Here is a 26,735-nt window from a genome sequence, read left to right as displayed (position 1 = left end):
AAAAACAAATAAAATGTCAGGCAATGTAAAAATGTCGAGTTATGTGGAGAGTGTTTCATTGTATTCAATATAGGTGAGATAAGCATTAACATTTTTGTTATCCACTAGGTATTCCTTTATTAGTCCCACGATGGTGAAATTCACAAGGATGGGGAAAATTTGGTGTGGGTGCTCCAACAGTGCCAGACAGTATCACTATTCAATTACAAATCAATTTTTCATTATACTATCCTTTTAAAGCAAATAAAAAAAAATCCTGCCAGTTCTGATCTTCTGCTTGTCTTTACCTAGTACTTCTCATCATACACAGTCAACATGACCTTTGCACTCTTTACAAATGGTTGTTCTTCTGGACTGGATATGGCAACATGCCACAGTTTGTTGACAATGGCAGCAAAAGCAATAATAAAACATTGCCCCTATCAAACTGAATTTAGCCCTGACGATAGAGATATCTTAATAAATCCATTAGACTAATGTCTCAGTCCAGCTCGACAGATACAAATATATCTATACATACAAAGACGTAGAGATGTATATATTTTTCCTATTCCTTAAAATTTTTGCTATATTTTTTGTATAACAGTAATCACCTAACTTTTACACTACCTGCAGTATTAGGTACCCTATAGTTGCACAACCTAAACCTAAAAAACTTATACTCAAAGTGATAGCTTTGTTTAGTAGTGAAACACTCACACAAAAAAGGAGAGAATTTTTACTAGTAATTGTGGAATTGTTTAAACAATGTGAGAGCATTTTCACATTGTTAATTAGAAATAATGAAATACTACAGAAAAAAATATTAGCTGGCAAAATGGCCAATTGAATTATCATACTGACACATAGAGCAACTCAGTTGCCAGTTTATTGCGTATAGCTAAAATTAAAAGAGTCTCATACAACAGCCCTGTCATAAATCCTACCTTCATGCTGGTTATAATGCAACAAGACACTGAATAAGTTTTAGCTAGGCATACTGGGCAAAACTGGAACTGTACGGTATCTTTTTGGTGGTCATTTTACTGTCTGTTGGGCCTCCACTATCTCAAAGTAGTGGGGATCACATGTTTCATTGTCTTGGACAAAAAGGCTCCATCTCCCAGACCCCTCCAGCCCTGGGCTCAGCTCTCAGCTACCAATGTGTGGCACATAACCCCTGACATCCTGAAGTCAATAAAAGCAGAACTCCCCCATTGTTCTCTCCCTTCTCCTGGGATCTTATCCTGAGCCCTCAACTGCCGGCTCTCGGCCTTAGTGTGGCCTGTACAAAGCAGACCACCTTTTTCATGACAGCGACACAAAGTCCTGCCTGACACAAGTCTATTTAGTGCCAGCTGCTACAACAAAGTCTGCCAGCTGATTTTTCAAGCAAAAAAGAGCAAAAAAGCAAGTTAGCACCGGGCATGCAACTAGCAAGGAACATGGCCTCCATGTCTGTAGCCATCTTGGATTTGCCTCAAGTCTTCCCCTCTTTGCATATTCATGCCAACACACTCCCTAGGTTTGAACTGGTGACTTCTTCCAAGGAAACGTCCAGCAGACCAGAAAATGAAGGACCTTTTTCTCATTTCCAATACATTTTGTTTCAGACGTGATATTTTAAAGTCTAGCCTAGGTTCTTAAATACTGTGATTTCCTTCTCATGATACTGAAATTACCTTTAATTCTTCATCTGAACAGTTTCTATATGGTACCACTGTAATCATTTATAATAATAATAATTGTGTCAGTTCCAGTGGAAAGTAAAATGGCCGCCACAAGGAATTGTTGCAGAAGCTCAATCTCTCTTTCATGTGTTTATGAAAAAGTGAACATGCCACTTGTAGCAGTGTCGCTGCTATGCGGAACAGTCAATGACTGAACAACTTTCGACATTGGAAAATTATATGCATTATGCAAGCATAATTATTGTGACCACAAGTAACCACAGACCAACAAAAGAAAAATCTTTAATGCTTAAAGAACACAAAAGAAGTCTCAGATTCAAAGAAAGCAGCTTTTTTTTTTTTTACCTGTGAGACGACTCTGTATCAATAAAGTAGTGAGTTGAAAATTATTAGCGACCACACAAAGAGCACGAGAGTCTGACAAGGTAATTCAATTACATTTTAACATTTTTAGTTTTAGAGATCATACTGATATGTGGTAAGAATTTTTACTGACTGATTACATGTACTTATGATATATTATGTTGCATGTGTTTCCCATCTTAAGGATGAGATTGATCCCTGTGGGGACACTGGGTAATTTCACTTAAATGTACTGATGTACGCTACCTTTTAAACTATTTAAGGAATCAAAGACAGACAGTAAATTAATTACAAAAGCAACAGTTGGGAAAAAATAGTGGTAAAAAAATTATTACAACCAAACAAGCATATTATAGAAGCTCAGTTTAGATGAGTCAGGAGAAAAATATAGCAAAAAAAAGAAAGACATTGTACACCACTCTCTGGATGTGATGGAAGATGTCACTGAATTACCATGTACAGGACAAGATGATCCATGTTTTCCCGCTGTTAATGGGAAAGAAATACAACTAGCACAACTACCCAATAATCTACAGGGTATCTGCTGGGGCCATGGGACATCATGTGATGAAACTTGATTTTTAAATCAATCAAATAAACAGTAAGACTCAGTTCTGTTGATAACAGTACATTAAGTTAGGCCTTGAAGTGGTTTTGACTGTGAGACACAGAGGAGGAGGCGTTGCAACTGAGGTAAATGATAGCACTAACATTATCACAGAAAGACTGAGAGACAATGAAAAGACTCTTCCGCATACTGTAAACAAAAATAGAAGCCTTTTGAGACCCTTTTTGTTGCGCAGATCTTTGTACGCCAAACTAGGATGCTGGAACAAATGGAAAAACAGCCCCTTTATGGTTTTCACTGAAGTGGTTTCCATGATGACAAGCATGCTCTCTGATCATCGTTGAACATCATTCAACTCAGGTGGTGGCAGAAAGAAGCCACGAGCAACAGAGTGAGCGACAGCTACAAAGATGTTGTTGTATGTAGATTAAAAAATAGAAGACATGGGAGTATTGACTGCCCATTGTGTGTGCAAGCAACTTTGAAGAGATGTTTCTGTAAAACTAAAAGTCATTCTCTGGTTTGTGTGTTATGGATTCATCACCAATATTTCAGCACAGTGCTTCCTCAAACGCATGACGGAGATTTCCACAATGACATTTAATGATAATAACGTCACTTATAACTCAATGTGTCTGCAGTCGTGGCCAATTAAATTGCACAGGAAAATTGGGTAGATGCTTTGGAGCAATTCATTATTGTACAGAAGGACTAAGACAGGTTTCTTAGCTGTTTATTTGAGAAGCATCCATGCATGGTACTGTAAATCATGAACCAGCAAACTGATGTCTGAGGCTCAAAGAAATGCTTCACAGCTTTAAATGGCTTCAAGTGGATAATGCCTTACAGGTTCCATTTATTCACATGCAATGTTTCATTGGGATGCATGGCAGCATTTGAAGCACAGTTTGCCAACAAGGTTTAGTGACATAAAAGAGCCACTGAATGCCGGGCAATGTGTTCCTTAGCAAATCATTAGAGCATGCTCTGGATTTTAAGACGAAGGATCTGCCTCTTTTAAAAACGGTGGCAGTGTAAAAAAAAAAAGAAAGAAAAAAAAAAAAAGATGGTGGTGAGGATTAGGACTGCTTTAGCTGAGCTCATTTACATCCCCAGCATCAGCAATCTAATGCTACTTGAGGAGGGATTAAACCTCTCTCCCCTTGACTTTGATCAGATATACAACACTTGTCTTTCTACTTAGAAATATTCACCCCCAAGGATAGAAGGGAAGGAATATGTGTGTAATTTTCTACACTACCTCAGGTTTTTCCTTTGTAATAATCCCTGTGTTAATGCAAAGGCAGTGTCTATGTCTACAGTAAATCCCTCATTTGCTCAGCTGCAAGTCATGTTAAACACTGAAAGAATTGAGGAATAGAAAGGAGATCAGTAATCGTTGCACAGCTGCAATTCATATTGCATCATGCATATTGCTGAGGGGTCATTTCATTATAGTGACCATCTCTCTGTAATTTCAGATTTTGAATGAATTATGAGAGAAGAGGAAGAATCAGTGAGCAATATGGCAGAGATTTGGTCGTTTTTGTTTCATAAAATATGCAATGATCCTCACATTATATTATCAGTCTTCTGACATCAATGAATATTGAATATGGAGGTTCGAATCGGTAACCTAATTCTTAACACAAAAGCTATTTAAATGGTTGCCTGTTATCAGGCTTATGCATTCAATGTAAGGATTTCTGGCAACATGGAAGTCTAGCTTCCCATTTTCATATCAGTTCCAACTACGGTGGACAACTAATCACTCATTTGGACTGAACGGTGTTGCTATAGGCAAGTAGGCAAGCCAAGTTTTCATATTTGAATTCTCAATTTGTGTGGCAGAGAGCTGAAAAGGCACTGCAGAAAGAGCTGTTTGTTTAGTCCAGTCACATTACCAGATATGGAAATGGATTAAAAGGAGCAAGGTTTTTCTGTGGCCTAATTCTCTATTCTCTCATTCAGTAAGAATGACAGTGTATCAATAGTCCATATTCTCATGTTACCACACTGTCCCTGTTTGCTGTCTAGCTTTCTGGTTTAATGAATGTCCAGAGACAATTTAGATGGAAGGAATCGAAATAGGCTCCTGGGAGGGGCAGCAGCGACTCCCGATTAGAATAGCCACTAATCCCCCATCTCACTGCCTTTCTGCTTGGAGTTGATTCTTTCTGGGTTTTTTATGTCAATCTATTCGTCACAACACTTACTAACCTATCGCTACATTCATATCTATTTTTCTGTCAACCTTTCAGACCCTATTGTCACCTTTCAACGAGACTGTGATGCAGGATGAAGACTTGTTAATGGTTCATTTAAATGGCACGATGTCTGGCACTACACAGTCTTCACAGTAACTATATGTGTTCACTGCGAAGCCATCGTAACATGTAGTATAGGTTTATGAATGAGTTGTATAGCCCTAGCCACTCAAGCCATAAATTCTGCTTTTCTCATAGAATAAATAAACATAATGGCTGTGCGTGGGTTATTTCAAGGAGACAAACTAAGAAAAAGAAATACTGACTTATATCACTTTATATTGGATATACTGACTTTCACATTGTGCCTCCAGGGTAAACACTGCAGTGACCACTTCATTAAATGAATGAGTTAAAAACTCTATCCAGCAAATATTCTTAGATCTGATAATTCCACAATGAGTAGTAGTAATGATATTTAATATTGGTCAAATTTTGGGTTCTACAGCTACATTGCTCTGCTTTAGACACAGCATTTGTATTGGGAATTGGTACTATGCGTCTCCCTGAACTTTTCTCTCTTTCCTCCTCTATCCCTCTGTCTTTCACAAACACAAATGTTTGACAAACATGGTGGCTTTGGAGCTGGATGGGGATGGAGAAGAGAACTGGGAGAAAGATGAAAGAGAAAGAAATAGTAACAAGAGGAGGTGACCGGTTGAGAGACCGAGGTGTAGGGAGACAGTAGGGGGGTGAACGGTGGATTGGGGAGAGATTTTGTGTTGCTGTATGTTTAGTGTGAAACAATTGGTGATGAGCATAAAGGGCAGGATCTCTGAGGGACTAAGATCAAAGGACCATCTGCCCACATACAGGAGCTGGGCCGGATTTAGACAAGAGAGAGAGTGGCTCAAGCAGTGCCCAGGCCTGAAAAGGAGTGATGTTTCTGGCCCATGGTAATAGAGGCTAACACCATCTTTAAATGGAAAAGAACCCTCCATCTGCAGCTTGTTGTTTCCTCCAAGCTTGCCATTTTTCAAACATATGCTGAACCACTTTCTTTTTGCTGTGCTTTGCACTACAGCATGAGTTGGTATGAGCGAATTTGCTCTGCTGGCTTTGCGATTGCTTAGGATTGTATATAAAGATAGGAGGGGGAAATCTTTGACTCTTTTTAGAATTACCTCTCTTCTGTTTGGATGACTCTGCATATCTTAGACTATCAAAATATACTATTTTATACAACTAAGATATGCAGCTATTCCCTGCTTCTCATATAATATTGAAAATTATGAGATCAATCTGCTTAAAAAATACAGACCCATTCCTAAACTTTCCACAGTGCAAACTTTCTATTTTTCATTCTAGAAATCGACATAAAGTCAGTTCTTAAAATTGGATCGGCTTTCTCAGAATACAGCAAAAAAAGAACATAACAGCAGACTATTCTGTTGGATTGGAGGGAAATGATCTGTATAAGGGAATGTCTTTCAATCCTTCAGAGCTGTAGCCTGATGTTTGTGTATTTGTCCATCTGGTATACTGTATGATGGCTCTCCCTAAAAATAACACAAATAACTGTCAAGGTTTTCCCTGGCTAAAAATGAGATGACAGCAGCACATCCTGATCCTGGTTTGGGGTAAAGGGAGGCTGACACAGCAAAGGAAAAGGAAGCAAAGGGAAAGGTGTTGCCTATAGAAATATGTGAATCAAAGGATTTGAGGTTCACCCGAGCTGCAATGAATACCCAAATCATTTCACCTGAAGAGTTTTCATATGCAAAAAAAACAACAAAATTGTTGAGATGTTCTAATAGGGATTTATACAAGCTTGTAACATTGATTAAACCAGATGGCTCCCAGTGCTTGCAGCTCAAAAACAGAATATCCGTTACGATGGCTTCTGTAAGTGACTACTTACAGTATCTGGGCAACCTTACCTAATATTGACTTCATCGTGCTAGATGAACACACTCACTCCTTTGTACAGACAGTGTAGCAATACTGATAAATTACATGCTAGGACTTCTACTTCCTACCTATTGTGCCTGCATCACAAATTGCGAGGGACCACACTCTTACCAGCACAATGCCTCTCTACTCTATAGTGGATTATTTTCATCTATATGACAGGTTTCAACCATATTTATGCTCAATTACCAAAGTATAGCATTTCTAAGGGTTCAAATCCAGTATTTTTGAATATATTAAGATGACTGAGTAGAAAATGAAGCAAAATTCAAATGCCAAGTGACACAAGCACTCATTCACAATGTGGAAAACTTGAAACTGCTGGCTGAAAAGCTTTATCATATTAGGTGTTATGATTAGGTGCGTTACTAGCTGAGCTACCACAATTTGCATTGTGAAACCTACAAAGCATTTTGAATGGCCAGACCTGTAAAATGCCCCATTTCCTATCTCATACAGAGAATTGTCAAAAGCAATCCTCTGTCGTGAGGGAGACAGAAATTTTCAAACCACACATAACTGTATGCCATATTCCTGAATCAGCAGACCTAGCATAAATCGACCTACCAGGCAAGAGAAAAGGTACACATTTAGTATTGCAGTTTCATAGCTTCCCGGGTGGCATCTTCATTTCAATTCCTCCACACTGTGGCCTTGAGCAGTCTTTTTTCTTTGCTATCCCTACTAAATATGTTCAAGTTTCTGCTGGTCTATCTCATGGAGAGTGGTTCTGGAGTTGGTGTCTTTAATTGCTTGCTTTGTAGCTTATGTAACCCGGTGTAGCTGTCCATGCAGTCTGGGAATAGAGGTGACTGTGACCTCAGTGAAGCAGAAGAAGCTCAACGAATGAAAAAAGCATCAAATCTGAAAACTCAGTACACATTCCAAAAATAAGGTGCCAAATCTCATATTCCACTAAATTCAGCTCAAATGGAGATGCAAAAATCAAGTAGATGTATCCCTCCTGCTTACCGCATTAATGCATTTAAGCTACTTGCTCTACAGCAATGAATATTTAATTAACCTTTTGAGCCACAGAGGCTTGAATCAGCTACTTCAACATGATTAATATCGTTCCATCCCATCGGATTGCAAATAAATGTATTGATTTAATGAAGGTGTGTGCCAGACATTTACGACATCTGTGGAACAGACCAGTCGACCAATCACACAGCCATCAAGCTGTCAGTCATAAAAATGCAGTTAACTTAATGACAAGAGGTCAACACTGACCAATCACCTGCTCATTTAAGATTTCTTAGGGTGCCCTTAAGTATGTAGAGGATGACATCGTGTATTCTAAGTGACACCCAACAGTCACATTTGTCCAGCTGGGAGAAGTTAAAATGCAGTTAAAATGCTTAATAACTCTTTAACAGTGACAAAACATCCTCACCTCTGCAGATTGGCACAGGGAAGTCCCACACCGACACGCTGGCTGCGTTGGTTACACAGGTGAGAAGTGAATGTCCGTCCAGGACATAGCCAGTGACGCACCGGTAGCGGATCTTGTCACCTACGTTGAACTGAGTTCCATTCAGGATGCCTTTGGGTGGAACCCCTGGGTTTCCACATGAGCTACTTCTCAGCTCTGGAAAATGGAAAGAGATGACAATGATGAGTATTTTCAAACATAACAATGTGTTGCTGTATAAAATATTGCACTGGTCTTATCCATCTCTTTACAGATGGGTAAGAATTAAGAGTTCACTAAATAACTAGAAGGAGCAATGAGGAAAATAATTACATTAGCACAATGCACTAGGAAAGAAAAAGCAAGGTAGTAAAAAAAAAAAAGGCAGGAAGAAATGAAAGATGCTACAGCTGCAAAGTCTAATCATTTCCTGTATGCTCCTGAATAACTGCTTTGCTTAATAGTAGGGGCAGAACTCAAATTATGTTCATAAATTCAAGAGGGGAAAAATCATCGCAAAAAACATCACAACACTGAATGTGTGCTAGACTTTCAATTTGGAGGAGCATCTATTATGTGATACACACTGCAGGTCCTAGTGATAGGCCAAAACATCATTTAACATGAATACTTAGCTTCCATAGGAATACTCTCCCAACATTTGGCAAATTTTACTGTGTATTACTCTCAATGAGAAATGCAAAATGACCTCTGTTGGCACTGATCTCTTTTATGTTACTTACATTAACTGCTGATTGTCTCCCTTTCATTTTGTATTCCCAAACAAATCATATTTTTGCTAAAGATTTTGCTACACATTTTCCTCTAGAAAACAAAAATAATATGGTGAGATCTGCAGAAGGCATGTATATTACTGCATGTTACAGAGGAACTGTAACAATGAAAAATATGACTTGTATAAAATTGCATTAATATTATTTTAAATCCACTGGGAGACACATTTTGAAGAAGGCATATTGAAGTTATACGTCTTCCACAAGAAGGCAATTCCCAAGAAATTACCAGCACCCTCCTTAAGCACTGACAGAACCAAAGTGTTCATGATCAATGCTTTCCTTGGCAAACTATTGAATGAGAGTTTTGATACAGATCTACAGCAAGTTGTGATAAATAGGCCTGGAGGGCTGCTCATTCCTGTATTCTTTTGGTTGAAACACAATCCTGCAGTACATTTCTCACCTCCATTAGACAACCATAACTCAATCTCTGTAAAAAAAAAAAAAAAAAAAAAATCCCCTGCACATGTCTGGCCTCCACAAAAAGTGTGACCTTTCATTTCAAGGAACAGCACAGAGGGATTACACATCATCAGCTTCTTTTTGCCTCAGCCCTTATATGCTAGTTACTAAATTGACTCCAAGTGCCGACTTCTCAGCTTGAAGACAGATTTGGATCTGGCCTGAGTTCATGTCACTAAACTTTTACCACATGTTGAGCCCGACTGTGGACTAATGGTTAGGGTCATTTTTGCTGTCAACCTGCAGCCAACCTGAACAAGAAAGTTTGGCTTGAGAACCAATTTTTTTATACAGCAAATAAAGTATTTTATTTGTGAAGTTTTAAAACTGTATATGGTGTTCTTACTTTGTACATAATCATTCTACTGATGCTTTCTACATCTGTCTCTTGATTACATTACAAACAAGTTTGTTATGATTATTTATTTTCATACAAATTCTATTTTACCAGGAATTTTCCCATTGACATTCAAAATCTCTTTCATAAGGAAAGCCCTGGCCAAGACAGCAGCATAAAAAGTTTCACATAAAAGAGCAAACAGACTTAAAACAAATATGAATGACATCACACAATTAAAGCAGTGATAGCAGTGCTCAACAATAAAATGTGTGCTGTTTTTATAACCTTCCATGATTATGAAACAATCTAGTTTAAGTGGATCTGTAGCTCATACCAAGATCAGGGTGTTAAAACATGTGACTTCAAGGAATTGCATACATAATTGTATTTACAAATGTTAAAAAAAAACTAAACAAATTAGTGTCATCACTGTTCTTAAATTAATAAAATAAATTCCTTGAGTATGGGTTTATCTCCATCAGTGTCAATCTTGTGACCACAATTTAACACAGAGAAGAACTAATTGGTATGGCTTCTAAGCAGTCACTCTCTTCATATAGTGCACTAATAATTAGTAAACCCTGCTTTATCATCTCTTGTTACGGCTGTCGTGTCACTGTGTGTTTGTGTGGTGGTTTTTTTTTTTGTGGTGTCTCTGTAGGTACGACCCTCCTCCCCTCCTTAACGCTGTGAATGGTCACACACCTGAGTCCACTCCGTAATGAGGGCTGGAGTATGAGGACTGGAGGAATGATAAAATCATGGCTAGTGGGCCGTATGGCAGCATTCAGGCTATATTTTAGAACATACTTGAGTGGTTAGGTACTGGGGTCGTTAACCTTACTGCTTTTGTTAGAGGGAGGGTGTTAATTGATTTAATTTAATGTTGGCTGTTTTTTCACTTACTGGATCTTTTCTATAGACAGCTAATTTTCGGTATAGTGGCCTTTATAAGCACATTACTTGTAAGTCTGTGAATAAATTCCTGCGATGAGAATATCTGCATCCCTTGGATATTCTCAGGGACGCAACATCTATTCACAGGTAAAATTTTCACATTTGTTAAGAAAAGATAATGTCAGTAGGAAAAAAATATGCACTGACACAAACACTCTTAATTTCATTATGAAAAAACCTTGATATGCAGTGTCTCGTAAAGACACATTTGGCTCAGCTTTATGATGAAGAATGCCTAACTGAATTTGTGGGTAATGATCAATATAACACAATTAGTCTGATCAGATCCAGAGCTGTCCCGTTGATAAGAATATAAAACCTCCTTCCGTCCTACAGCTTGTGACTGATCATGCAGTCAGGTTAAATCATTATTTTTAATATGCACCATCTGTTTGTGGCTAAATATTCCAACTAGCAAGCCAGGAAACAAACTGTTTTTTATACTGACATGAACTGTGTGTTAGATGGATGTATAGAGGGGTGGATTGAGAGACAGATGGTGAGAGATACAGAGGGTTATTCCTCCTATCCTATCCTGCAGTTGATTGTATTGATACACATATCTGTGAAGTATAGATTTCAAATCAAATTTGCACTTTGCACCCCAGATGCCCACATACACATTGCTCAGATGTATGATCTTGGGTCTAATGAATGTGATACATATCCACAGCATCAACTGCCGGCTGTTTATATTTATAAGCAAAATTAAGCACCAACAGACTGTGACGGCAATATAGCAGAAGGACTTCAAAGCATGTGTAATTTCCTTTTTTTTATCCAGTAAAGAAATATTGACTATTTCAGATAAAATACTGACAGCCCTAATCTGACCGTCACAATATTAACCTGACATTCCAAAGCTTCAATGGGAGTAAGATTTCTTACCACAACAATACTGAATGAAGATCAAACAATACAGTACAGTATCTTCTGAAATCCTACAGATACAGTAAATTGCAGTAAATACAGTAAAGTCTTAGGTTGATCACCTTTTCACTGAGAGAGCTAACTGAAACATTGGGAGCTGAGGCTCTCATTCACGTTCTCACATTTTAATAACAGCTATATTAAAAAAAAAAAAAAAAACCCTGCAAATTAATCTGTCTAGAAGTAGAGTAAAATGTGGATAATGGGTTTATTATCTCTTTTTGTATGATCCATGCAATTTCTTTTCAAGCTGCAACAACTCTTTCCACAATTAACTCAGAAAATGGAAATTTAGAATTGACTGCCTATTTGAGTGATGTTTTTTGTGAGAGAGAGCTGCAAACTGAGGAATAATGGAGCACTGAGCCACATATAGTGCGGCACTAATGATACCTTACCGATGAAGGGGTGAGGAGTGAGAAGCAGAGTTGAGGCTCTATGCATGATTGACACCTGACCAGTGCAGAGGTCAGGGGGAGGAAGAGCAACCCATTCACCTCGGAATTATATTCATACTCAACTTTTGCAAATATGTATAGCATAAATAGCAAATATGTAAGCAACACAAATGTTGGTAGAACTGTTGCAGACCATGTGACATGGCTGAGGGTGACTAACAAGGTTCAGCTCTCATAAATAATCCATGGTGTTGTGGGACATGGTATATGGTCAGATTAATCAAAAAGGTTATAGGTATTTTTACCAATTTTCAACCTGATTTGCATCATTACAGTCTGGACAGTATATGCAAATGAACAACATTTAACTCTCCTTTGTGTTGCCTGTACCAAGAGCTGTCTTGAGCTCCCCGCCCTCAAAGTCTGCCAGATGACGCGAAATGTGTCATCCAGGGAGACTTTTGCCAGCTCTGGCTGTTGTTCAATCGTGTAACTGACCTAACAGAAGAATAACCAGGGACGTGCGTTTGTGCCAGCTGGGCCAGGCGTTGTCATTTGCACTGACATGCTTGTGCGGATCATATTTCTGCCGTTTAGGAGCGGGGAGCTCCGGGAGGTCTTGGTGCAGGCGACACAAGAGAAAGTAAAACATTGTTCATTTGCATATACTTCCCACAATGTAACGATACAAAGTTGGCCTAAAATCTGCAAAATATCCCTTTAAAGATCTAAAACACCATTTAACAAAGGCTGGTTTGTATGAACCAGACGGTTAAGACAATAAAACTTTAATGAATATGTACAGTGTTTAACAATCCAACCATACATAAAAAATCCAATGTCCATTGATCTGCTGCATCTCCGCTTCACCAAATGCAACTATGTTCTGCAGGCTGCAATGAATGTGTGCATTCCTACATGTCCTAGGAACAAACAGCAAAAATCCCTCCATGGGAGTTACAGAGAGCCTGTGAAATTTAAATGTATTTGTTTGAAATAAATGAAAAGAGTTCAAAGTGTGAGTAAGAACATCAAAGGCAATCTAGATATCTTAAAAACTCATCACAGCGACCCTTTACGGCATGATATAGAGAACGTCAGATTAAAATTCTCAAAAGATTTGCATCAAAAAAAAAATCTTAACATGACTGGTCAGGGACTGGTGCTGTGTGCAACCAGATGTTATTCAGAGCTTTTCTCTCAAATCCTTCCATCAAACCAATAGCGTTTAACAGGATATTTACCATTAAAAGGTGGTGATGGTCACTGGAGAATACCAAAGGCACAGTGTGCTTTAGCTATTTAACACTCATCAGCCAATTAAAAAAAAAAAAAAAGTGATCAGCAGGAGCAGGAGCTTAGCTGCTGAATCAGGCTGCCAAGCATTTCTTGGATGACTTATTGGTGGAAAATTGTGCCAATAATGTTGGAAGGAAAATAAGATTAGGTGCATCCATCACATAATGCACATGTTGGGCATGAGTTTACCATGTAGAATGGAGCTTAGCAGATCTCTCAGTTTTTATATTATTTGGTGTATTGATATCTTTTGATTGGCAAAATACTCCGTGTCAGCATTAACTCATTTTCACGTTGGCCGACCTAAAGCTAAATGTGCTATCTGCACCTGTATACTGTAGGGGAAGAAAAAAAAAATAATAATCAGCAGATACTCATAGTTAAAAGTCTTGGCTTGGCATTACAGAAAATAAATTGATTAAGACATTACACAGCAAATCACTGACACATTATATCCTGAAGAAGAATTTTATTATTTGGTCAATGGCTGATCTTAGGTCTGCTGTGACACACCACACAAACTTTGGGTAGAGACAATGGAATAGTGTTTCCCTTGCCTTAGTGTTTAAAGCTGCTAAAAACGCCCACGTTGGAAGGCGAGGTGAAAAGTTGTCTGTCATAGCAAAGAGTAAGACTCAAAACTCTTTTAAATATGGGAGTAATGGAGCACATTTTTCAGACAGTCTCTCCTGGAAGGCATTCATAATGGGGCACTTGGTTGTATATACGAAGAGTGCTAGAAATAGATGTGGTGGCTGAACACGTCAGTGGAGTTGAGATCTGGTGACTGCAAAGGTCACTGCATGTAATTCACATCATCTTCATACTAAACCCATTCAGTGACCTCTCACGCCCTGTATAGAAGCATCCGCATCATGCAGTAGCGTGTTTTTGAAAAGTGGTCTAAATCCTAATATTGCTAGCCTTCCTCTCACAAGGTCAAATGTCCAGATCGTCCATATAATACAAGGACAGCAAGCAACTTTTGCAATATGAATGGAGGTGGTCTGTTAAGATCACAACTATGTTTGCCACTGTTTTCAGTGCCAAAGGGAGCTACAGATGGAAAAGAGATATTATTCTATAAATGAGATCCTGCAATTGAAAACCCAGCACAACACAAAGTGTACACAAGGGAGCACTTATTTACCAAGATTATTGCCTTTTTCCAGCACTGTCACAGCATGAATGTGACATGGAGTTCTGGCAAGAGTTATCAGCATTTAACTGTTGAAAATGTTAAATTAACAGAAGGGACATTGGGCGTTCCTGTTAGATGGCTCTGATGTAAAAACCATTAATTCTTTGGTGAATATTTGCACTAATATTTCAACATACATTTGTTTGTTTGTTTTGTACCCAAGATGTGCTGCTGCTCTGTGTCTTCACTAACCTGATGTGACTGAGTAAAATCAAAAACTAAGTTTGTGGACTGTTGAGTGTTACAAATCATACCCAAAAGCAGCCTGTACCCTGTGAACCCTGAACAGAGCTCTAATTTCAGCTGCCAGATGTTACTGGGACATTGGACAGATTGCACTCAGCCAAATAAAAATGTGATAGGGTATAAATTATTTTACAGGGTGACACCACATTTGCCAAGAAATGTCCTGGTTTTTCTATGTAATGGTATGATGCATTTAACGCCGACACGCTGACAAAACAAAGCATTCCCAACCTCTGTAATACAAAAGTTGCACAGACTTTTAGTGCATGTGTATGGTGCACACCATCTGATTTATAGATTCACGTTATGTTACATTCAAATGGATTTAAAGTAACTGTCATTCCTATAATCATTACTTTCTGGCAGCTGCTCTCGAAAGAACTATAGAGAGAAACAAAAAACCTCACTCTCGCTAGTAAGCATTTGGAGGGACTTACCCGAGGTCACTAATTATAAAGTAAGAGATGCATACCAGCTGTAATTATACCAGTACTGACTCATTGGCCTTTGGTGTATGGAAAGTCTTAAGTAATATCTCAGACATGCCTCTTGAATTAATTAAAAGGATGTGCTGCAGACATTTGAAGCAGTTTGTTTGAATAGGGCCTCTCGTCATATGCAAAATAAAACTGCACATCTGAATGTCAAACTGAAAAAAACAAAGTATTTTGAATAATAACCTGCACTTAAAACTGAATCTGGATTTGTACTTTTATGAGGGTTTAAAGAACCCCCTAACGAAATTAAGTGTTTTAGGTACAGTGTTTGCCTTGAGCTAACAAGTGTTGTTGTCTGGAGAACCCTAAATAAATTGTTGATATAACTGAACCTTAGGAAAACAGATGCTCCTAATCACCAGGGGCTGGTGCTAGTGCAAAACTTCATGACAACCTGTACAAATTTCACTTCAAGGTGGGAAAATGAATGCAAACAAGGCCACTGGGGTACTTTTAACCTCACAAAGCACCATCCAGTCTGTAAAATAAAGCCTGGTTAAAAACATTGCGCATGGTGCTTAATATAATAATACATTACAAATATAATTTGTGATCCCAGAGAAAAACAAATATAACCAACATTTATATGAGGCTGCAGTTTCTAGAGCAGAGAATTCTCTCTGACCTATCTGTAAACTAAACAGACCAGAAAACTATGATGTGTTTTGAATATTCACCAAAATCTGTTCATAAGAGAGCAAAAATATATAAAATATAATCAAAGGCCTGATGAACCAACATGGCACAATTTGAAGTGAAAGGACCACAGTAATGGGCTTTTGTCATGATAAACACTTTGATAAACAACACAATTTTTACCAACAGCTGCATTCACACACCGGCTTGCAATATCCCTCATCACAGTGGTATCGAGTGAGTTATGTGAACTAGTAACTAAATGAGGTAGTTGGATGCGAGATTTCTCTGTGGCTGAGCTATTTATTTCGCCTGTATATCTAATGACTGTGTAACCCTTTGAAGAGGATGGAAGTTTGACGAAGTGGCAGTGTTTGGAAGCACACAAGCAGCACACTTTCCCCACAGGAGCCGCCTGCAGACTGCCTGTCTGGCTTCCTAGCTGGCTGCTTGAGTGGCTGCTAAGCTGGATTTTCAAGTGGGAAGGAGGGGGGGGGAGAAATTGACTGAACCCATGTTGTATCCCAGGAAAAAGCAGCTGGTAAACATCACATATATGCTTGTGCACACAAACACACGCACATGTGAGCACACACACACACACATAGACGCACACTTTTTAATACTTTTGCAACTCAGTCCACAATCTGCATGGCCACAGAGAGACAAATGAAATGATTTGGGAAGAAAAGATTAAATTATGTTTTAAGGGCTGTCTGTTAAAGACTTTTGCAAAAAAGGGCAGGTTGAAATGGCATTGACGCACATTTTAGATAAGCATGGCAATGTTTTCGCTGCAAATACACAACCTTCAACAAAGGGCAAGCAGATAGCATTACTCTCAGCTTGGTAGATGCATACTGCATGACCACCGCCTATCTCTCTCACTCAAAACCTACAGGCACAAGTGGCCATTGGCTTTGTTGCAGAAAACTCCCCCATAGCTCTATTCCTTAATAAATGCAGTTTGACCCTCTCGGGTCATTCGTAAGAGTTAAGGTTGCAGGATCACACTGACAGAGTGGTGATAGTGTAGGAAAATGGGCACTAATCAGTAATAAAATGCACAGAAAGTTGGAGCTGGTTTGCATTTCAACATACTTGACAAAAGACTGACAGGCCGTTGAGAAATTAGATTTCATCTAGCTGCGTCCTTCACCGTGTCCTTCGCATGCATGCAGATTCAAATCCACTTAATTGCAGTCATGATTCAATCATCTCTGAGAGTCTACAAGCATCACACATTTCAGTCACAAGAATGAGCAGCACATACATATTCATGTGCAAAGATGTAGCTAACCAAATCAGCATAACAAGAAAGGATGGTATAGAGCGGTGACAGTGCATTATTATGGTTTGCAAATGAATACATTATAGATGAGTACATTGAAAATATATATTTTTAAAGGGCCTCTGACTGATAAAGTAAATTTATGATGATAGTCAAGCGTTTGGCTTTCAATGATGATGAATGATGATGAATAAGTAACTTTCTGACATTGCTTATTTGACTGCACCATCATAATCTACTGTAGCACCGTCATCACCATTTCACATCCACAATAGGGTGTTACATTCACATTGTATGTAATTATTGCATACATAATACAACAACATGTTGGTAATACACTGTTTTAAAATTGATAGCACCATCTCACCAGCTATTTCCAGGGAGACGCCTGTAGAGGTTTAAGTAATATCATACTACTCAGATAGTTGTTTAAATATTTATGCTTTGTGCTGTGTACTGTCTTGTAACACCAGGCTATTTAAGAATGAATGATAGTCATAAGAAACTGAGATGTACATGTTATGGTCTAAGTGTTACCATAAGCTTTGGCTACATAATATGTCTCCCATTCTTTAAAAGTGACAACTTTTCTAAATTAGAGGGCTACAAAGTAGGTTGAGCTGATATAATACCCCCTACTGTCCTTGATGGAAAATACTCCCCCCTGTCCTCATTACTCTTGAGTATTGAGTAGGGGAAAATATCTGTGTCTCACATGTTACAAAATGTGATTAACATCCAAATCACCATGAAATTCTGAAGATTACAAGGCAAAAGGTGGAGGCAGAGGAACAAGATCTAATTCATGTAAGCCACCCACTGGAGAGAGAGAGAGAGAGAGAGAGAGAGAGAGAGAGAGAGAGACAGCGAGGGATAGGAGGAGACAGGAGAGGGAGAGAAACAGAGCAGGAGACAGAGAGAGAGCACGAATGGGCAGATGGAGAGGGGAGAGGTCCTGGACTAGTCGGGTCTGGGGCAGGTGGGGAGATGAGGAGGGGGTAAAGCTGGATGGAAAAGGACATTGTGGAAGGAGGAAGGAGGAGTGAGTCTAGAGAATTCGGCCAGTCTGTTTGTGCAGGCCAAATTAAACGAACAGTACAGACAATAAAGAAATAACCACGGGATATTTGGAGTGGAAGGAGGGGAGGTGCAGACGAGCCAGAGACGCACATGGAAGAAGAGACAGGTAGAAAAGGAAGTAAGATGATGAAATGAGGAGGAACAGAATGGAAGGCTTAAAATGAAACATATAAAATATCATAATGAAGGAACGGAAGAACAGAACAAGAGGTGGATAAGCGATGGAGTTCGCATGAACGAGCAGCGGGGAAAAGAGTTGGGGTGAGCGAGATGGTCACAGAAGGATAGTTCATATTTAGACAGCTCCCTGCTGCACTCAGCTCTGCTTCAACATAGATAACTCGGTACATCCATTAGTTCAACTAATTCCCATCGCCATCTGCCATGCAATTTCAGATGCACCTCTGGAGTCGCAGAAAAGGTTCAAGACTTTGGGGGAAGGGATGTTGATTTGGAAAATATGAAATTAATTTGCCTAATTGAGGTGCCTAATGTTTCCATAACTCAACAGTGAAGGTCCTGTAGGAAATCAGGTGGAGTAAGTGTGATCACACGTCCCCCCTCTTAAGAATAAATGATGGCTGATGGATTTTTCTTATAAATGAAGACCCAATTTATGAAGAGCTACTGTAGTCTCCCACTTAAATTACATATTCCTTTCATTTTTCAATCAAAATGGCCATTTCTAGTGGCAGTAAAAGACAAAATACAGAAACTGATATTTTTCTTACCTTCATAAGCTGCCTTAAATCCATGAGCGCTTACTGCAAAGTCGCTGGTAAGCCTCAGTGAAAAAATGGAGCCAGAGCTAGTAACAGGTGGAGGGATGGTAAATCCTGTTAACCTGCAGATAAGAGAAAGACAGCTCAGTATTGAATGTATGATTTAGATGATATCACACTTATCACACTTATATACCAATAACAATAAGAATGACATTGCACAGTCGTAGTTGGAGTAAGTGTTTTAATAAAATCCATGATGACAGTCTGAGAAATTAATTTATGCTAAAGCTACGCAAGTTCAAGAGCAATCACTTTCTACAACACCGCTGAAAATATGTGAGGCAGAAATCAAATCACTACCTGGGTCTGTTATTTTCTAAATTAAATAATCCACTAAGTGAAGTGGCTGACTGTATATTTATAAACTGGTGTTGAGAGATGTGTGCGCTAAAATGCAATGATGCATCAAAAGCTGCACACCACAGTAACGATCACTAAAAATGACCGTTCAAACACCTCGAAACTCATACCACCAGTGAGTTGTAGCATTTTGTGTCTAATAAAACAGAACTGTTCTGAGGACTGTGGTGCAATTTGTCCACCAATAATTTACTGGGTACTATGCAATCAAAACCCAAGCGAAAACCTTCCCTATTGTTGGATAGTGTTTGAGGGCTGGCAGCTGCATTGTAACAGACTGCTTCATTACTGCATTTCAAATTAGGTGCAGATCCAAACAAATCCATTTACTTTCACGACGTCGTAAACAAGATGTGTTGCTGACCATTCCTCAGCGGCAGTTGCTGATGTTCTATCGACCCTCCACTGCTGTAAGCCAGGCTGTGCAGCATGAGCAGAACTTCGGCATGAAACAAAATGCCTCCTTTTCTATTGCATTCTTGTTTTCTCTTGTTATTTTCCATCGCTAGTTTTGGGGCAGTTTGTGTGACTGAACCTCTACTTGACAATAAGCCAGGTGAATAATGTCTGTAGTGGGCCAAATGTGGAAAAACAGAAATCCCCCCCTGTGACAGCAAAGAAGAGGGTGCTGTATTTACAGCTTCAATAGAGTTTCCAATTACAGCACTGTGAACTGTGCTGGGCCTAGCAGTAAATAATTACCCTTTGTCGCAGGTACTGCACAGCATGCCAAGATACAGCTAAAAGTCAACTGCCACATAATGCAATTTTGAATACATTTATGAAGATACCAAACTTAAAATGTGACCTTGTTAGAAGCTTAATCACACAAAAAAGCACAGTATTGAATTTGTGTGCTCTCAAGGTTAAACTAAAAGTGGAGGTGAGCTTGTACACAGAAAGAAAAGCCTTTGTTGGAGTGCTTTAATAAAAACAGGAGAGACAGAGGTAGAAGCGCATTGAAAAAAAACTTGTCACTTTTTTATTGCTGTACTATTATTAATATTCCTGACAAATGACATTTGGTTAGGCAACATTCAAAATGGCATATCAAAGGCGGTATCATTAATTTTGCAGACGCCAAACGCTGTTAAGTGAAGTTTTTCTGTTACATACATTTTGCAGCAATGGCAAAATAATTGCTGCAACTGCTTCCAAATTGCCATGCCACGAGGCTGCAATTACTTGAACTGAACTCTAGCATACCGTCGTCCGCTCTCTGTCCACTTCGAGAATGAGCGACTTGAACACTGACAGGATGCCAATCACTCCCGAAATCATAACGACCTTAAAGACGACAGCACGATTACAGCATTTTCTCCTAAGGCACAGTGACTAACAGCAGAATTACATTACTAGAGAATGAGTAAAAAGAGTACAAATGTTACGTTAATACACTTTACTGATATAACTGCCAATGATGTTTGTATAAGCTATGTATTAAAATATCCCTGATTGCATTTTCAGATGAGTTAGTTAAAATATTTCTCCAAGAAGAGAAAGAGGCCTGATATTGATGAGGAATACTCACTTATATTGGAAGTGACAAAAGCAACAAAATATCTACAAATGTGAAATACTAATAGTAAATAATAAATAGTAAAATATTAAGGAATTCTCTGACTCCATGCCTTTTATGTCTCTGGGATTACTAGAAACTCGGGCTGGAAATATAGCTCCAGTTAGAGTTCACATGAAAATGTCACGAGTGGACATATATCTGATTGATCAGACTTTGGTTCTGTGCCTCTGTTCACAAAAGTCACATTGAAAAGACAAGTGTGTAACCCTGCCCTTTCTCTTTGGTCCTACTGCTAGCTGCTGTGGCATGTAACAAACAAGCCCTTGAGCTTTATTTTGCAACAACTCTCTCTCTCTGCGCCATTCCAACAGTAGTGCAGGGGTTGGAGGGGTCCGCAGTGCCATCGCCATGTCAGTTATATATTTTCAATGAATACAGTTTTATATCAGGCTGGGTAGTCTTTAAAATAAGCCCCCCTTGCCCCAAGTCTGGGGGGGGGGGGATCCATGGGGGAACTAATTATTGGCTGAGCAGAACAGAAAAGAGCAGAGCAATCTGGCTGCAGAGTGCATGCTTGCACAGAGGTCGATGGCACCCACCAAGATGAGTGCAATGCAGATACAATGACACTAAAAAAAAGTCCTGACCTGCAGTGGCTACTGAAGTCACATGAAAGCTGAATTAGTTTGCCCATGAGTCAAATAGTTTGGCAAACTCTTATGTGTGCAGCATTGACTATGACAACAGAGATTACAGAGGTTAGGGAAAAGATGTGCTGCTATGGCAACATGTGATACAGAGACACAAAGAGAGGAGAGAAAACAGATGCAGTCATAAGTAGATATGCAGATATGCAGCTGCCTATACAGGGTGATGTGAATAATTAAACCTAATGAGCTAAAGCCGACATTTTCTTTAGTCTCCATAACAATCAGGATATCTGAAATAAAGAAAAGATATTTGCTCATGGCCATAAGCAAGGTGGATACAATGCCATAGAAAAAGCTTAGCCTTTCCAAACTGAATCAGACGCACGTTCCAAGTCTCAACAGACTAAATCCTTACTTAGATTGCACTGCTCAGTATGACACGAAATAGCAAGGGAATGGGGATGTCATGGGGTTAGTGTACATGAGAGGAAGACATCTTTTCTAAGGTTGTCAGTGAGAGGGATTATGAGGTGACAGGAGAGGAAAGTCACAGTTGGTCAAAATTCTGTTCTTCTAGACATATTTCTGATCTCAGACAGGTTCTGTCTAAAGTCAGTGCAGGAATAATTTAAACCCGAACAAGCAACAACTTAAATCACGGGCATGAAAATGCGCCTAAGAAAGACTCAGACTTTGTATGACAGCTTGTCTGGAGCGTTTGGGAGGGACGTGGACATTGCTAAAAACCAAGGAGCACACTGTGACCTAAGTATGTCTTTAAAAATAAGCAGGCAAAGAAATCGCCCTCATCTGGCATCCACTGCCACCTGTTGCTTTGGCAACAGAAGCATCAGGTGAATGGTTGGAAAATGTCATTAACAAATAAACACCATGGGGCCTGCTGCCTCCTCAGACACAGAGAGCTTACTAATATGGCACAAGTCTGCAAACTAAATCACACTTTAGAATTTTAAAGATTCACTTTCATTTTAACCACTGACAATAGTACAGTAGTTTAAGGTATCTAAGTTAAGATGAACATGTAACAAGAAGAAATAAAAGTTTAATACAATGATAGGCACTGTAAATGTTTAAATTATTTAAATCAATAATCATTTTTTTGTCATGGCAACTATTATATGGCAACTATTATGTCCATAGCCATAAAGACCTGAATATTTTAGCGTAGATCTACTGTGTGTTAAGGTGAAAAGGAATGGTTTTAATTCGCATTAAAATATAAAATAATATTGTGCCAAAGAAATTCCAGTTTCAGGGAAGACAAGCTTGTCCACTGTCCAGGAGATAATGCAGTCACATCAGTAACATGACTGGTTTTGACCTGATGCATTTGAGATCATACAAAGTCAGAACCACATCATTTACATGAAAATCCTTTTGTGGCTTTGATCAAAGCTCGTTCAAAGACAAAAACATTTGTGAAGTTTTCACAGTGGCACAGCATGCAGTAATCATGACTTCTTCCAGGCACAGGTGGGATGGGAGTCTTTACAAATTTGATCAATGCTTAATCACAAAAAAAAATCGTACAAAATTGTGCTACAAGTGTAAATCAGATAGAAACCAGTTCTGCTACATGTGTATGGAACTCCACCAGGTCAACCAAAAGTGTTATCATGGGACGAGAGGAGCCAGGTGTGTTAACAGCTATGGCGCCGCCCCCCCCCCTTTAATGGATCAAAGCTACATTGGTGGCAGCAGAATGACTGCGCGCGCCTGGCAGCAGCGCGCCAATGATTGCCTGGACAGATGCAGCCTTTCCTTCCACCTGAACACACTACATCAGCCCTGAAGGTAGCTGTCAGACATTCCCGCCATCTGATTAGTGTGTCACGATAGCGGCGTTCCATAGAGAGAGAGGACAGAGGGAGAGGGACGGGAATGATGTACCTCTATTTGTCTGACTCACTGTCGCTCTCCTTCCATCTGTCTTTCCCTCTGTGTCATACTAGCTCTCTTTCACTTTCTGTCTCTTGTTCCGTGAGGTTACTTTTCCTTTCCCTGTCTTGCTGGTTCAGTGTTTGTGGTGCTTTGCCTTTTTGTATCTCTTTGTTTGTCTCTGCCCACTTCTCCTTGTTGCTACACTGCTCTTAACATGACACAAAGAGGTTGCGTCTCCTGGGAAAGAAGAACAAAAAAAGACAGAGGTGGGAAGAGCCCTTAAGTGTCTTGACTGATCTTACCTTGTAAGCAACAATTAAAGTGAACCACTTAACTTTGGTTTATTGTTAGACAGTGAGCAAAATAAGGCCTATTACTTACTGAGGTGAATAATGGCCTTCCTGCCGCCTGTTTCCTCGAAACAAAGAAAAAAACAGCAGGGGATGTTTAATAGACTTATTTTGCACTGACATGTCCTAACTCATTACAGCAGCCCCAGACACTGACATTTCGTTTTAATAACTGCAGTAATAAAGGTCAAAGTATCCTATCAATTAATTCATTCTTGGCTGTTCTCTGTCTAATAAGAGTGAAGCATGAAGAATAATGTAATTTCTTGAATTGCAAAGGGAAATGTAATATAGAAAAAGCCTGGTTAGTGATCAGAATCTCTGTGTATCACATTGTCAATATCATGCATCTGCAAATAATTCTCCTGATGGGAATGGATGTCAAAAACAAAAACAAAACTGGGGTAAATCTGAGCTACCGTTTCAGTTCAAAATACTGTAATTACTTCACAGGTGTGCAGACAAAGGGGTAATTAATCCTCTACTTCTCCACCATTTCATTGTGGTTCTCGTATATTTGGGTGAATAGGTAGAGAAGACAGACTAAGCATAGATTTGATTCATGTCCTCTAGGTTGAAGATGAAAAAGAGGAGCAGATGAATAGCAAAGCACTGCACAGCCATCAGTCCCGCTTTTGTTTACTGTCAGTTATTTGGAAAGTGATTCGTATCAAGCTCAAGTGTCACAAAGTTAACAAAACTTGAGACTTAACCCATCATAATTTTCTTGGGACAGAAGATATTGGTAACAAAATGGCTTACAGGTCACATTATTTATTTCCATGCATCCAGTACAGCAGTGTTTATTGTTCCATGTATGTCTTGCATCTTCTCATTCGACAGGCCACTCTACCAGTACAACAATATTCTTTTTTTTAGCATCTGATTTGACACTAGTCAGCAGCATAACATTCCTGCACTGCACTTGTACTTTCTGCATTGTGATCTCTATGGTAAAATAGACAATATGGACCTAAAAACTTGACGCTAGTGGCACCACTTGTTCCATGACTAGTACTGTTCAGCCTCCAGGACTTTACCACAGAACCTAACAAGAGAGCAGCAATATATGAAATAACACACAGGGCAGGAGTCACAGATTGACACCATCTAAAACTATTTGCCACCTGAAGTGACTCAGAGGCATAAGAATGGTAAAATATGTTAGGTAAATGTCAGTTTATGCCTAGATAACCTCTCTGTTATTTCTGTATTAACGGCTGCTCAGAAATGTTTGAAACCACAGGCATGACTCATGCACATAATGTAACCTGTGTTGGTCAAGTGCTTTTATACTGAAGTTAGTACTGTACGTGCAGGAAAACGTGTTGACACGAGTAAAATATACACAAAGACTTTAGACAATTTCAGCTACGATCTTATTCATCTAATAAACATTACATCACTTTCTTCGCCAGCTTGAAGGGAAGTCTCAGTTTCATAATTTTTTAATATGTCAGCTGTTGTTAAGCTTCAAACAATCACCAATCAGTCCGTTACTGACGTCATTTTATAATATCTTCTGAACAAAAACCCAGTCCTACAATGGGTTAATTGTCCAATCTTGTTTTCCGGTTTTGTGTTTTCTACTTTGAAACTCACTGGCTCTACACTAAATAGCTGAGATTGAGCTTAAAAACTAATTTGTCTGATTTTGTAGAATGTTTGAGAGGGATGCATACAAAATAATTTAACATCTAAAAAGGAATTTCTGATTAATTTGCCAACCAGTCTGGCAAATATGACAAAAAGTGTAACAATCCATGTAAAAACAAAAAGAATCCTCAATAAGATATGAGGGCCTGAGCTCAGCACTCTGTCCTTTTCCATCTCCAAGTTACCTGACTGTAAGGGAGAAAACCTACACATACAGACGGTATACTTTATCTGAACATGCAGGTAGTGCATGCAAACTCCACAGAGAGAGGATCACCACCAAGATTCAAACCGTGCTCTGCCACAATAGGCATAAAACATTAATGGTAAACAAGCATAAATACCGTCTAGATGATGCTTAGTCCTCTGGTGCTTTGCATTAAGTAAAGCACCAGCTTTTGCTTTAGTTGCAGTTACATCGTGGGGATCATAAGAACTGCAAAGTATTAGAATATTAAATATTAAAATATACTTGCTGGTCCTTGATTCACAAGACTGAAATTTCAAATTCACAGTCACTTTAAGTATCTAGAAACACCCAATTTGTTACACTTTCTTCTACAGCCTCAAAACTTTTGCAGATACATGGTTAAAGTGTTTAGTGCGGGGTTTAGCTTAGGACTTTGAATCACTTATTCACAAGCTGCAGCAAGAAAATATAGCTCTACAACCACGCAATGAATCTGAACTAAGCTTTTATCAACATAGTATTCAATATGCACTTGTCATATTAATTGTATAATGACAGCAGCAAAAAGATCACCTTAATGAGGTCATTATTTGTGCAAGGCAACTCGGGAATAAGAGGCTTTAAGACCCTAACTCAACCCATTCCTCTCCCATCCTCAGCGTGTGATTTCAGCACAATAATGAGAGCTTCAACCAGCAGTTCTCAAGCACGAGGGATTGTACGTAATGTAAGTGCGGCACCGAGTGAGAGGGATGGGGGAAAAAAAACTTCAGAGCAAAGGGAATACATAGATCAATGAGGAGACACACTAATCAGGTCCATCACGGGGATGTCGATTCTTTTTCATGTTAAAAATTCATTGTCGCTTTTGTCGTGTTCCCCTCTGAATTTCTGCCTTAATTAATTAATAGCATTAATAAATTAAAGGCCTCTTTAATCCCTATCAAGGTTTCTATTTCTGTTTATAATAATTACCCTAGAGGAGGACAGGAA

At 39.0% G+C, this 26,735-nt stretch overlaps 1 protein-coding gene across 1 annotated transcript in view; it reads right to left on the bottom strand.

Annotated features, from left to right (window-relative positions):
• The window catches only part of LOC139204986 (CUB and sushi domain-containing protein 3-like), a 196,813-nt gene that overhangs the window by 150,854 nt on the left and 19,224 nt on the right, over positions 1-26,735 (bottom strand). The window contains exons 3-4 of the mRNA XM_070835040.1: positions 19,059-19,171; positions 8,176-8,370 (exon numbers count right to left, since the gene is read on the bottom strand). Coding sequence (XP_070691141.1) covers positions 8,176-8,370; positions 19,059-19,171 — 308 coding nt within the window. The remainder of the gene's footprint in view (positions 1-8,175; positions 8,371-19,058; positions 19,172-26,735) is intronic.

This window comes from Pempheris klunzingeri, chromosome 8, assembly GCF_042242105.1.
Source record: "Pempheris klunzingeri isolate RE-2024b chromosome 8, fPemKlu1.hap1, whole genome shotgun sequence".
In the NCBI taxonomy this organism is placed as follows: domain Eukaryota; kingdom Metazoa; phylum Chordata; class Actinopteri; order Acropomatiformes; family Pempheridae; genus Pempheris; species Pempheris klunzingeri.
The sequence above is the reverse complement of the archived record's forward strand: the minus strand, read 5'-3'. Positions and strand labels throughout refer to the sequence as shown.